Source organism: Boleophthalmus pectinirostris, unplaced genomic scaffold (genome assembly GCF_026225935.1).
Source record: "Boleophthalmus pectinirostris isolate CB_2022bp ecotype Guang Dong unplaced genomic scaffold, ASM2622593v1 HiC_scaffold_16, whole genome shotgun sequence".
Lineage (NCBI taxonomy): Eukaryota > Metazoa > Chordata > Actinopteri > Gobiiformes > Gobiidae > Boleophthalmus > Boleophthalmus pectinirostris.
In genome coordinates, this window is record NW_026571095.1 from 37,221,183 (window position 1) to 37,236,182 (window position 15,000).

The 15,000-nt window shown below is 42.7% G+C and overlaps 1 protein-coding gene across 1 annotated transcript in view; it reads left to right on the forward strand.

The window, feature by feature from the left end:
* Positions 1–15,000, forward strand: part of LOC110174215 (receptor-type tyrosine-protein phosphatase N2-like) — a 101,110-nt gene that overhangs the window by 32,075 nt on the left and 54,035 nt on the right. The window contains exon 12 of the mRNA XM_055151416.1: positions 9,758–9,822. Coding sequence (XP_055007391.1) covers positions 9,758–9,822 — 65 coding nt within the window. The remainder of the gene's footprint in view (positions 1–9,757; positions 9,823–15,000) is intronic.

Sequence of the window (15,000 nt, forward strand, 5' to 3'; positions counted from 1 at the left end):
TCTATGAAATCCAAATAATATAAAATCTGGACAAATAAAAAGGAGGTGACAGAAGCTCCACAGCCTCTGTCCCGCGCACCAACACCACATCCACAAACTCACCACGAAGCGCGACCGCAACATCAGTCCCACCGCTTTTCCCACCCTCCTGCCAAAAGCACCGACTCCGTGTGCAACATGCAAACAAACAGCACCGCGTGACGACGCCATCGACCGCGCAGGTGTGAACATGAACCACAGAACCACAGAACCACAAAACCACAGAACCACAGAACCACAGAACCACAAAACCACAGAACCACAAAACCACAGAAACACAGAACCACAGAACCACAGAACCACAAAACCACAGAACCACAGAACCACAGAACCACAAAACACAAAACCACAAAACCACAGAACCACAAAACACAGAACCACAAAAACACAGAACCACAAAACCACAGAACCACAAAACCCACAGAACACAGAACCACAGAACCACAAAACCACAGAAAACCACAGAACCACAGAACCACAAAACCGCAGAACCACAAAACCACAGAACCACAAAACCACAGAACCACAAAACCACAGAACCACAGAACCACAGAACCACAGGTAACAGCGTCTGAGCACCACACGACCCAAAAGTCCCAGTGTGAGTGAGTCTCTAGATCAGGGGTCGGCAACGCAAAATGTTCAAAGAGCCATATTGGCCCAAAAAAACTAAAACCAAACCTGCCTGGAGCCGCAAAAAATTTAAAGTCTTATATAAGCCTAATATGAAGGCAACACAGGCTGTCAGTATATTAGCTGTATAAGCCGACTATTAAAATGACTAAGTCGGATACAAATACAAAATGAGCATCATGATACACAAACCCCTTTTGCGACCCTCTCATACTGAACTGAACAGCCACTGAACTCGGGTGGTTAGTGTTTATTCCTTTGTCATTTAGGCCCCGTTTACACGTACACGGGTATTTTTAAAAACGGAGACATTTCCCTTTGTTTGTTCACATCGTTTACACACAAACGCCTCTGAAAACGAATCTTTCTAAAAAAATAAAAAATAATCCAGCTAGAGTGGAGATTCTCCAAAAAGTCCGGTTTCACGTTTGTGTGTAAACTGAGATAAACGGAGTTTTAGGAGCTGACGCGCCGAAAGTGCAACCGACGTTTACCTGTTGCTATGACGACGATGATGGAAGCATCAGAGCAGCAGTCGCATTTCTTCTGATCATGCAGGAGCACTCAGAAAACAACAGCATGTAGAACTTTGTACAAACTCACCACACCACATCAGCTCGGAGCAGAAGCTCTGAGCTCAGCAGCAGCGCCAAACACCTGGAGCAGTCAGAGCAGCTCCTCAAGACGGGGCTGTGGGTCCAGTGTTGGTCAGATGGTCCGGAGGCTTCGTCCTCCATGTCCTGGTTCCAGACGGGGGCGAGCAAGACCAGCGCACAAAGGACTGGGTCCAGTGCTTCAGTGTCGTCATCTGTGCGCTGGTTCCGTGCAGGAAAAGTGAGAATGTGCTGTGGACCACAGGTCCGGGTGCTCTGGTCTGGTTCTGATGTGGTGCAGCATCCGAACAGAAGCGTGAATCCCGTTTGGTTCGTTATATGTTGTTCTGAGCATCCGTCCGCGCATGTGTTTTTTTGTTGTTTTTTTTTCGGGGAAAGTTCTTCTCAGGTGGAGGCACCGGACACCACCCCTGCTTCAGCTCATCTATTTGTTCTGCTGAAACACTTTTCATGTGTTTCACAGCTGATGGATCAGATCCATGACCAGAGATGAACGAGGGTTTTACCCCTAAAGAAACCAGATTAAAACTACAACCAAAAAAACAAAAAGCTCCAGGGAGCCACTAGGGGGGTGCTAAAGAGCCGCATGCAGCTCCGGGTCGCGGGTTGCCGACACCTGTTCTAGTACAACAGACACTGGGACAGACAGACACACTGACTGGACAAGCTTAGTCCTGGTTTAGTCCTTTTTTAGACCTGGTTTAGTCCTTTTTTAGATCTGGTTTAGTCCTGGTTTAGTCCTTTTTAGTAGTCCTGGTTTAGTCCTTTTTTAGACCTGGTTTAGATCTGGTTTAGTCCTGGTTTAGTCCTTGTTTAGACCTGGTTTAGTCCTGGTTTAGACCTGGTTTAGTCCTGGTTTAGTCCTGGTTTAGTCCTGGTTTAGTCCTTGTTTAGTCCTGGTTTTCTGTTTTCATTTCCATTCTTACTGTGCTGAAATACCAACAATTTACTTTTATTTGTTCTGAAGGACAAGGTTAAAATCAGGACCAGACCAGGACCAGGACCAGACCAGGACCAGACCAGGACCAGACCAGGACTAGACCAGGACTAGACCAGGACTAGACCAGGACTAGACCAGGACCAGAGCTTTTATCCATCTTGAGTTGATGATAAGTGCCCACAGACTCTGCTCTGATTGTGCCTCAGTTTAGAGTCTTGATTACAACTGAAGAGGAAGAAGAGAGAGGAAAACCAGGACTAAACCAGGACTAAACCCAGGACTAAACCAGGACTAAACCAGGACTAAACCAGGTCAAAACCAGGACTAAACCAGGACTAAACCCAGTCCGTATCATTTCAAAATAAAACTCTTACACGTTGGTTTGTCCTGGTTGTTTTTCTCTCAGTCTCTCTGTAATTTCCTGAGTCACCTGCTCCTGCTTTTCATGATAAAGACCTGCTCCTGCCTGCACCTGCCTGCACCTGCCCGCCCTGCCCGCTCCTGCCCGCTCCTGCCCGCACCTGCCCGCCCTGTCCTCTCAGATGTGGTTAAAGTGTCGCTTCGTCGGGGCTCGTTGTTTTGGATCGATGGCTCCGACTCTAATTAAACAGATAAGAGCCTGAGCCGAATATTAAACCTGCTCTTTTAAAGCCACGCTGCGGGTTATTCCACACCCGCCCGCGGCACAAGGACACACAGTACTGATCTGTGAGTGTTACTGATACTCGTGATGCTAACCAGGGGCACCTGCTCTGTCTGAACTTTACTCTTGAGTTTTGTTTGAACACAGTCTGAGCTTTAAATCACTTTTGTATTTTTCTTGAGTTTTCAGACCATCTTAAACTTTTTTTTGCCTCTGTTGTGCAGTTGTGTGTCACCATGGTAACTGCACAACATACTGCCACAGACATACATGTGTCTGGTCAAGTAACAGAGGGAAACAGGGTCAGATTTTTGACATTCAAATGTCTCTTATTCAGAAACTAGAGGAACTATTGAAATAAGTAAAGTATCAGAATGTAGGAAAGAGTTACACTCCAACAGGGTCAAGTTAAACCTGTGAGATTCTTTCAAGTTCAAGACAAAAAATTAAAAAAACTCATGTCGGTAAACGGAGGGAATGAAATATGCAGCACTTTTTGGTCAATAAATCCAAACAGTGATAACTCTTGGTTCTCACTTACATATCCTTAACAAACTGGTTTGAATATTTGCTTCATATAGTTTTCTACCATATGGTACAAGATTAGGTTGAAAAACCTCTGACTTTTTGACTCATGAGATTTTTTATTAAGAAAGTTCATGGTAACGGAGGGAAAAGTAACGGAGGGAAAATTGTACAAACAAGTAGAAGGTGCAGGATTTTACATCATTTGTCACTTTTTTCTTCTGAAAACTTTAATATTACTTCAAAATGAAAGAAACTATTTCTATAAAATATGTCAGTCCTTCCAAGAACATTTTTATCATTTTAAATACTTTTTTTTTTTTTTTTTAATCCTGTCCTTCATCAACAGTTCAAAGATGGAATAAACACAAGATATGATGAAATACAAACCATTTATTTTACATGATTTTCAGGTCTTTGAAATTTGGGAAATAATTTTTGTTCCATGTTTCATACATGGTCTGTTTAAAACAGATGGAACTTTAGAACCAAAAATGGAACAGAAAAAAGGTCAACAGTTTGATAAACTAGAGCACATATGTATCTGTTCAATACATTTTTATATCAGATGAATTCACTTGAAGTTTTTGGCCTTGTTGTTTACTTCTGTTTGACCGGGTCACATGTAGAGCTCCCCCAGTGTGATGTCTCTGCAAAGTGTCTGTAGTTTTATATTAATGAAATATTCCCCAAACGACAGAATATGTCTTTTAAAATTTTGCTTCTAAAATGATCATGGTTAGGGAGACCAAACGTACATTTTTCCCCCGACATGTCTGTTTTTTGCATCCTGTCCTGAGCGTCCGGGTTTTTATTTTTTAAAGTGATGCAAATGTCCAGGTTTTCATTTCCGTTCACTGGGTCATTAAACTGAGCGTCTCTCGTAGCGTCTGTGACTCAGAAGGAGCGAGACACAAACAGTCGGTCAGAAGCATAATTGTGCATTTAACAATGACTTGTACAAGAAATTCCCCGTTTTCCGTCCCGGTCGAGACAAGTGTGAGGTCATGTGCACAGGTTGTAAGGTGAGAGTAGCTCAATGTCGAGCCCATCATTAGTGGTCCCCATGTTCACATGACATTGTTCATTCATGGATATTTAGGCTTTTGTTCGTTTCAGTGAGCGCTTTCAAGTTGATCTGCTGTTCTTCTGTAGGTTTCCACAATGGTCGATGTCGCCAGTTACCATTCCACTGCACGACTCCAGAGACGAGCCCAGCAGAGGCTTAATCTCGTGAGCGCTCATGATCCCAGATTCAGCCTTTAGCCACTGGCGAGGTTCTTCCATGTGGCTGAGCATGAGCCACCGAGCATGTGGCAGTAGTGTTCTTTTCTCCCACGGGCGCCACCAGCCAACGCACGCCGCCACGCAACGCCGCACGCCAACGCACGCCAACGCAACGCCAACGCTCGCCAACGCACGCCAACGCACGCCAACGCAACGCACGCCAACGCACGCCAACGCACGCCAACGCACGCAACGCACGCCAACGCACGCCAACGCACGCCAACGCACGCCAACGCACGCCAACGCACGCCAACGCACGCCAACGCAACGCACGCCAACGCACGCCAACGCACGCCAACGCTCGCCAACGCACGGAGCCCGGGCTCATGTATCATGTGATCGCTTTGACCAATCAGAGCGAGAGGAGTTACAGAGGAGCAGAGTGGAGCCGAAGCGAACGATTATAAAGTGTTTTTTAAGACGACTGAAGGATTTTGAGCTGAGAAAAAGTTTATGATCTAAAAATAAGTAAAAATTGCCACAAAATCTAACATTTTTGAAAGTTGAAGGTCCCTGTCAGACGAACATGAGCAGTTTATGATCACACTTGACTCTATGAGAAAAATCTTCTCTCGGCCCATGTTACTTTTTCCCCTGTAGAACCAGAAAGAGTCACTACGTGAACTGGAGGCAGCTACAAGCACCAAAACTGTATCCAGTTATTTTAACAGATCCGTGCTCTGGACCTTCTGTCTCTGGTCTGGACCTGAGTTCATGTTGTCACCAGAGGAACCGACCAGAGTTTGGCGTTTGGTGCAGAGTCACTAAATCATGTGACTGAGACCAGCTCGTTTTTTCAGTCTTGGTCCTTTGATTTCGTGAGGATCTGAGTGTGATTGAATCTTTCACACCAACGAAAACCAACCGAACTAAGAGCTCCTGGTTCCAGTGGAAGGTTTGGTGCACCAACTGCTGTCGCTGTGAAATCTGTGTTACATTTTGAAATAAAAAATATATAATTATTGATTAACCAAGTAACACATTTATTTATTTTACATTTTAAACTTGGAGTCTTTAAAGGGCCTGTAGCCTATTTTTTTCCCAGTCATTTAAGCCAAACGTGTCTTGCCTCAAATTAGAAAGAATTTTTAATGCCCGAGAATCAGGAAGTGTGTGTTAACATGCTAGTTGTTATCTTTACCATCACTCCGCTCTGGTCTGTGAGAGTGAAAAGTGTTTTTAAACTCATCGTGGTGAATCATGAAGAACTGTGAAGCTCTGCAGACGGTTTATAATCAACTAATTCTGTTTTTCACGATTTTTAAAACCGTAAAAATCAGGTCCAGAGTTTTAAACACGATGCTTCCACATGTCACTCGCTCTCCTCTGATTGGTCGTCTGATCTCATTTACATATTTCTGCCTCTGAACTCGTCGTGTTCTGATATTTGAGCACAAACTCTGAGAGAAAGTCCCACAGCGCGGCTTTTCGGTCCAAACTGAACTCCGTGCCGAGCGGTGGAGATGGAGGAGGACGTGACTCACCGCTCCTCGGGCCAAAACAGACCTGCTGCTGCTGCTGAGGGGTTTACACCAGATGCCCTCCCACGGGCCCAGACTCCGGCCTCGGCTGAGCTCCGCACACGAGAAAAACACAAGGGCAGGAGTTAAAAAAAGGGAAATTTAAAAGATCCGACAGGCGTCTTCTGGCACGTGATCATGTCGTAGTTTCAGACTTTTCAGAATTTTCTCCTCACCAAAATTAAGAATAAAATCCAGGCAAAGACAAATGTACTAAAAGTGCCCTTAGGTCTTGAAGGATTTAAAGGTTTTATATCACACAAAACTTGACTCTTGTGAGTTTTAAGTCGTGTTCTAATGTTGTTTCCTCGTCAAAAACAGAGCTGGACTTGTGTTTTGTTTCATTTAAATGTTTGAGTAACTCTTTATACTATTTCTGTTTACATCTCCTAAGCTCAAAACGCTAAAGCCTAAATGTGCTTTGAGTTTGTGTGTTAAACGTGTAAATGAAACAAAACACAACTCCAGGTCCTTTTTAAAAATCCTTGAAACATGTTACACTTTGTTAATTGTCGTGTATTTATTGAGTTTTTGGTTGTTGTTTTGTGATGTTTGTGTAAATGAATCCACTCGAGGTGCATTAGGCCCGGAGCGGCGCTGAGCGGAGGCCAGAGGTTTGTGCCGAGGTCGACGCCGCGTTTAACAAAAGCCCCGATGGAAAATAAACTCGAACGTGACAGAGACGAACGTTCACGATTCAGATCTGAAGTGTTCAAAACAGAAACACGCTTCAGCTGAATCCGAGAGAGACATTTAAAAAGCTTGAACAGGAGGTGCTTTACTTCTCTGGGGCATTAACTGTAAAACATCACATATTTACATCACAATGTTCTTTTTTTGTGTTTTAAAAATGCTCCAAAACAACGTAAAATGTAAAATATAAACACTTAAATCTGTCAGAAAACGACTTGAAAGTGTTGAAATGAACATTTTACTGGACAATTTCTCTTAAAATAAACGACCTCTAGACTGGAGGGTTAAAATTTTAGGGTAAAATATTTGTTGATTGAGTTGTTCTTAACACAGAAATTGTTTTTTTTAACTATTTGAAAGTTAAATGAGTGTTTGAGTTGGGGTTATTTGCCAGAGTTGATATGGTTGAAGTGAATTCAACTTCCTCTGGTGTCAATTCAACTTACCTTTAGTGTTAATTCAACTTTCATTAGTGTTAATTCAACTTTCATTAGTGTTAATTCAACTTCCCTTAGTGTTAATTCAACTTTCCTTAGTGTTAATTCAACTTTCATTAGTGTTAATTCAACTTCCTCTTAGTGTTTAATTCAACTTCCTTAGTGTTAATTCAACTTCCTTAGTGTTAATTCAACTTCCTCTAGTGTTAATTCAACTTCCTTAGTGTTAATTCAACTTCCCTTAGTGTTTAAATTCAACTTTCATTAGTGTTAATTCAACTTTCTCTAGTGTTAATTCAACTTCCCTTAGTGTTAATTCAACTTTCCTTAGTGTTAATTTCAACTTCCTTAGTGTTAATTCAACTTCCTTAGTTAATTCAACTTCCTCTTAGTGTTAATTCAACTTTACTTAGTGTTAATTCAACTTTCATTAGTGTTAATTCAACTTTCATTAGTGTTAATTCAACTTCCTCTAGTGTTAATTCAACTTCCATTAGTTTTAATTCAACTTCCTCTAGTGTTAATTCAACTTCTCTTAGTGTTAGTTTGTCTCCTCCCACCTCCATTTCAAACTCCGGCGAGAGTAGAACCAGTTTGAACCAGTTTTGTTCATAATTTGATCTTAAATTAACTCAAATAAAGTGTAAAAATAAAACATGTCTGTGTGTTGTTTAATGAAATCAGGATAACTCTACAAAGTGTTATCAGTTTAACTCTCAAAACGTTCATATAACTCTGGATTTTGGGGTTAAACAGGAACTTTGGTCCAGTGTTTTCAAAAATGTTAAATTAACTCTAGAACAGATTGGACTCATATAAACTCTGAGTTAATAAATTAAAATAAAAATTAAAAAAACAAAACATAAAAATTAAATAAAAAAATAAAATATAATAAAAATAAAATAAATTCTGTGAGAGTCAATTTGAGTAAATTTGAAAACAAGATGAATAACCTGAAATTAGTTTTAAAATTTTGACCAGATCAGAAAAATCTACAGTGTGAATGTTCAGTGAGTTTCATTTTTGATTTTGATGCTCTGAGTTTTTCTCTATTTGCTCCCCGCGCTGAATCACTCCCCCTTCAGAGCGCTTTGCTGTTGTTGTTTTTTGCCGTCTTCAGTTTTGCGTCATGTTTTTGTACATTTATGTAGAGTTGTCGTGTGGGAGCGTGAGTGACGGACACTTGTGGGCGGAGCCTCGTACAAAACCGTTAGGAGGGTTTGAATAGGGCCCAGGAGAGATCACTATATTACTCAAACATGCATGGATGGCTCTTAAACCTCTTCAGAAAGGTTTTTGATGAAGGAAAGTTTCCAAATAAACACAAAAAAAGATCACAAAGTAAATCATAAATAAAAAATAAATTAAAATGCATAAAACTAAAAATGAAAAAAATAAAAATAAAATAAATAAATAAATAAAAGACCCAGAGGAGCGTACGACTCCCGCGGTGTTAAAAGCCACGGAGTAAAAGTGGGTTTGAAGATGAGGTGCGCTGGGGGCAGGGGCGTCCCTGTCACGGCTGAAAAATGAGGCGTGTTTGGACCATAGCAGTGTGTGTGGGACCCCCCTGGCGGCGCCTCCCTCTCCGAGTTTACATAAAACCCACGACCGAGTGACAAATGAAACTCCAACAGAGACCAGGGCCCCAGAACAGGGACTGAACCAGGTCTGAACCAGGACTAAACCAGGACTAAACAAGGACTAAAACCAGGAACCAGGACTAAACCAGGACTAAACCAGGACTAAACCAGGACTAAACCAGGACTAAAACCAGGACTAAACCAGGACTAAACCAGGACTAAACCAGGTCTAAACCAGGACTAAACCAGGACTAAACAAGGACTAAAACCAGGTCTGAACCAGGACTAAACCAGGACTAAAACCAGGACTAAACCAGTACTAAACCAGGACGGAACCAGGACTAAAACAGGACTAAAACCAGGACTAAACCAGGACTAAACCAGGACTAAACCAGGACTAAAACCAGACTAAACCAGGACTAAACCAGGACTAAACCAGGACTAAACCAGGACTAAACCAGGACTAAAACCAGGACTAAACCAGGACTAAACCAGGACTAAAACCAGGACTAAACCAGGACATCACGTCACATGTGTTGTCTTCTTCTTCTACTTCATCTACTACTTCTACTTCTATTACTTCTACTTCTTCTACTACTTCTTCTACTTCTGCTTCTTCTACTTCTACTACTTGTACTTCTACTTGTACTTCTACTTGTACTTCTACTTGTACTTCTGCTTGTACTTCTGCTTGTACTTTACTTCTACTTGTACTTCTACTTGTACTTCTGCTTGTACTTCTGCTTGTACTTCTACTTGTACTTCTGCTTGTACTTCTGCTTGTACTTCTACTTGTACTTCTTCTTCTTCTTCTTGTGTTCATCTGTTTGTTTTTTCTTTCAGTGGATCAGAAAGAGACTCTGGAGCGAGAGACCAAGTTTAAGATCCTGGAGGCCGGAGTCGCTGATGTGAGTTTGTCTTTTTATTTTCTCTGAAACATTAAACCGCAGCACAGACGTTTACAAACCAAACCTGAGAGTCTGAGGTTCAATCCCAGCTCAGTCCTTGAGCAAGACACTTCACCCGCCTTGTCTGGTCTGTGTATGTGTGTGTTGGTAGTGCTGGGAGCACTCACTTTCAGCAGTTTGTCCCAGGGCAGCTGTGGCTACAGTAATAATTAGAGCCCGACCGATATATCGGCTGATATGGGCACATGGCGGTATATGGGCCGATATTTCCCGTGGGCATGTGATACGTCGTTAAAAATCTTAGACTCTGTACATTCTGTTCATTTAATCCAATTTACAGATAAATGTCCAAATATGTGGCTCTGCGTCAGTATTTATCTGCGGTGTCATTTGTCTGTGTGTGTGTCCGTACTGTCCCTGAACACACCACAGAGTCACGTCACACATGTGTGTTTGTTTACACTCACACACACAGATCCAAACACTGAGATTATTTTCTTTTTACGGACAATCGGTTTGAGTCTGGATTAAAAGGACATTTATTAGTTCAGACTTGTGATGTGGGAGGAGCCTGTGTGATGTGGGAGGAGCCTGTGTGAGGCTGAGTGTTGGAAATATGTCGACTTTGAAGCTGGTTTTGGCTGTTTGTTATTGTTGATGATCTGCTGTGTCTCTCACACATAAACAGTCTGTTTTCTATTGGTCTGTTGTAAATTGATTATATTGTCTTTATATTTGTTACTGAACCTGTATTGATGTAAATGAGCTGTGAACAGACGTGTGAATTATGACATTTGCACATATAATTAATTACTGCGGTGCGCAGCATTTACGGCTAAAGGCTAATAGCGCTATTTTCTTTACTAGTGATGGTCGGTCGCGATCAATGCGGCTCTTAGATCCGGCTCTTTGAAGCGAACGAACGGGAGCCTGATCCTTATTGGGAGCCGTGTTTTCTCTTTCTCTCACTTTTTTTCTCTTCACGCCGCGTGCAGACTCGTCGGTTTGACAGCGACAGCGGCTCAAAACGAAACTTTGAGAAATTTGCGTGCATAGGAGAGTTTAAAAAAACAAAAAACGAGCATATTTGGCTGTAGTTTAGCATAAAATAAATAAGTCCCGGTTTAGTCCTTTTTCAGTCCTGCTTTAGTCCTGCTTGCAACAAAACAATCTGAAGAGTCGCTTGGGAGCCAAAAGAACCAGCAGCTTTTAGTGAGCCGAGCCAAAAGAGCCGGTTCTCTAAAAAGAACTGGAATCCCCATCACGAGTGTCTAGAATGTGATGCAAAAAATACCATTAATCCAACCTACTGTCTGTAAATATGATGTAAAGAGGCAGAATAACAATAAATGTTGCCTAAATAAACACAATTTAAAATCCACCAGAGCCAAACCTAAGTTTTTTAAACAATTCAACATTTACAGTGAATTTTTACATCACTAAATAAATCAGTGATTATATCGGCAGCTCCAACTCCCATTATATCGGTTTCATATCGGCCACAGCAAAATCCATATCGGTCGAGCTCTGGTAATAATCTTCAGCAGGTTCAGAGGACAGGGTCTGTCTCTCTCTCTACCTCCATCTTTTCTCTCTTTCTCTCTCCTGGTCTCATGTCCAGGTACAGCTTTTTTTTTTGGAGGAGGTGTAAATGAAACACTCGTCTGTCAGACTTCAGGGACTCGTCACAGACTCAGACTCGGATTCAGACTCGGACTCTGACAGGGACGTGTGGATTTACTCGAGAAATTTTTACAAAATTATAACTTCACAAAAATATTTTCCCTCAGATTTTGTTTAATGCATCAAACATGAATCATTTTTTAACCAATCGTTTAGTCCTGGTTTAGTCCTGGTTTAGTCCTGGTTTAGTCCTGGTTTAGTCCTGGTTTAGTCCTGGTTTAGTCCTGGTTTAGTCCTGGTTTAGTCCTGGTTTAGTCCTGGTTTAGTCCTGGTTTAGTCCTGGTTTAGTCCTGGTTTAGTCCTGGTTTAGTCCTGGTTTAGTCCTGGTTTAGTCCTGGTTCCTGGTTTAGTCCTGGTTTAGTCCTGGTTTAGTCCTGGTTTAGTCCTGGTTTAGTCCTGGTTTAGTCCTGGTTTAGTCCTGGTTTAGTCCTGGTTTAGTCCTGGTTTAGTCCTGGTTTAGTCCTGGTTTAGTCCTGGTTTAGTCCTGGTTTAGTCCTGGTTTAGTCCTGGTTTAGTCCTGGTTTAGTCCTGGTTTAGTCCTGGTTTAGTCCTGGTTTAGTCCTGGTTTAGTAGTCCTGGTTTAGTCCTGGTTTAGTCCTGGTTTAGTCCTGGTTAGTAGTCCTGGTTTAGTCCTGGTTTAGTCCTGGTTTAGTCCTGGTTCCCTGGTTTAGAGTCCTGGTTTAGAGTCCTGGTTTAGTCCTGGTTTAGTCCTGGTTTAGTCCTGGTTTAGAGTCCTGGTTTAGTCCTGGTTTAGTCCTGGTTCCTGGTTTAGTCCTGGTTTAGTCCTGGTTCAGAGTCCTGGTTTAGTCCTGGTTTGTTCCAGAGAGTCCAGAGTCCAGGAGTCCTGGTTTCCAGAGACCGAGTCCAGCCCCCGCGGCGAGGCTCTGTGTGAGCGGGAGGGAGGGAGGGGGGTCTGTGTGTGTGTGTGCGCGGCAGATTTGATGAACCACCGTTGTAAGTTTAACATTTTGAGTCGTAACTTTGAATCGAACTGTTCCTCGTCTAAAGTTTTTGCTGGGCTCAGTTTTTTGTTTCCGCTAAAAGTTCAGCTCTTTTATGGAAGATTATTTTATTTTTCATCAGATTTTGAATTTTAAACGCCGTTGTTTTTCTCAATTTGATTTTTTTAACTCTGAAAAAACATGTTTGAATTATTTTTATTCTTAATTTTTCCTCATCCACATTATCCATAGAATTTATCCTCCGCAAATAATGACTCCAGTCCACAAAACAGCGCTAAAAATTCAGTTTGAGTCGTTCTTTAAAAGTAAAAAGGTGGGAGTAGTTCCTCTCGTGTGTCTGTTTACGGATCGAGCTGAAGCTGCAGATTCTCCACAGTGATTCTACTTCCTGTGGATTTTAACTCCAATCTTTTATGTTTTAAAAATCCTGTATCTGAAGTTTTGCTCCATCCATCCATTTTCTTCCGTTTATCCGGGGTCGGGTCGCGGGGGCAACAGTCTGAGGAGGGACTCCCAGACTTCCCTCTCCACACACACGTCCTCCAGCTCTTCCAGGGGAATCCCGAGGTGTTCCCAGGCCAGTCCAGAGACATAGTCCCTCCAGTGTGTCCTGGGTCTTCCCCGGGGCCTCCTCCCGTGGGACATGAACACCTCCTGAGGGAGACGTCCAGGAGGCATCAGAACAGATGCCCGAGCCTCAACTGGCTCCTCTCGACGTGGAGGAGCAGCAGCTCTACTCCGAGCTCCTCCCGTGTGACTGAGCTCCTCACTCTGTCTCTAAGGGAGACGCCCAGACGCCCTGCGGAGGAAACTCATTTCGAGCGCTTGTATCTGCGATCTCGTCCTTTCGGTCACTACCCAGAGCTCATGACCAGAGGTGAGAGTAGGAACGAAGACTGACCGGTAAATCGAGAGCTTCGCCTTTCGACTCAGCTCCTCTTCACCACAACGGTCCGATACAGCGACCGCATCACTGCAGACGCTGCACCTGTCCACCTGTCAATCTCACGCTCCATCCTCCCCTCACTCGTGAACAAGACCCCGAGATACTTGAACTCCTCCACTTGAGGCAGAGACTCTCCACCCGGAGACAACAAGACGCCTTTTTCCGGTCAAGAACCTCGGACTTAGAAGAGCTGATCTTCATCCCAGCCGCTTCACACTCGGCTCCACATTTCACAAACTAGAAAAGCAGTCAGAGAGCGCAGACCTCCGCCAAGGACTACAGTCCCCCTCATATTAATTGTGTTTTCCATAAATATTTGTCTCGTATCTTTCAATTTGGAATATGAAAGAGGATCCCATTGTCCATCCCTTAGTCAAACTTCATGGGGTTTGGTCAATAATTAACCCAGATATTGAGAAACAAACATTTTTGGCCCCATTTACCACAATGTTAACTAAAATTTCAAAGTGATCCAGAATCCAGGAAATGAAATCAGTGAAATCAGTTTCCTTTTCACATTTCCAAAAATCCTGAAAATTGGTCCATAACTTTTTGAGTTATGTTGCTAACAGACAAACAAACAGACAAACAAACAAACAGACAAACAAACAAACAAACAAACAAACAAACAGACAAACGCCGGCATAAACATAACCTCCTTGGTGGAGGTAATAATAATAACAACACAGTTTTGACTTGATCTGATCTTTGACACTTGAGAGTCTCAGAGCGACTGGAGACAGGAAACATCTGACGTCATCACAGACTCACATGTTTATCTCCTGATCCACACACAGATCCCACTGCAGACTGTCAGAGCACAGATTTAAAATCTCGTCAGATTCTCCTCGGGTCTGTGGTTTGCGCTTTTTTCACGTTTAAAAATCGTTTAAGACCGAAAAATCCTGTAGTGTGTGTCGGGCGTAAGACTTTGACTAAACTATAAAGTGTGAGCGCAGCGTGAGGGAGATGATTCTAGACTCTTCAGTATGGATCTATAATAAGATCTTGTTCTTCTTCGGCGCTCTGAGCTCATGACAGACAGAGTGTGACGTTCTGATGTGAACCCTCCTGTTAGAGACTCAGACTGTGGTCGTGTCGGGGCTGTGATCTGCAGGACCAGGATCCACCTCAGACATTTAAAATCACATGTTTAAAAATCATTTAAGACCAAAAAATCCAGCAGTGTGTGTCGGGCTTTAAACTGTTTTCAAAAGTCGTATTGTGCCGATGTGTCAGAGTCCGACCAAACCCGTCAGGTCCGAGTATCATTTGTTCATCCATTTTTAAATATAAAACCAAAAATAAGAAAAAAAAAAAAATCAGTTTTCTTCATTATTTGTCTCAAAACAAACATGAAAAAACAAATATTGATTTGTTTTTTCAGTTTTCGATTTTGTGTTTAAATGAAAAATGGAAAAAACGGATAACGACCGTTTCCCGTTTAAGTGACGTCCGTGACTGCGATGCCGGACTGAACCAGGACTGATCCAGGTCCAGGACCAGACCGGAACCAGACCAGGACCCGAGCTTTGACTCTGAGCCTCAGCTTCGAGCTCCGGCCCTGCTGTGGGCTCTGAGCCTCCG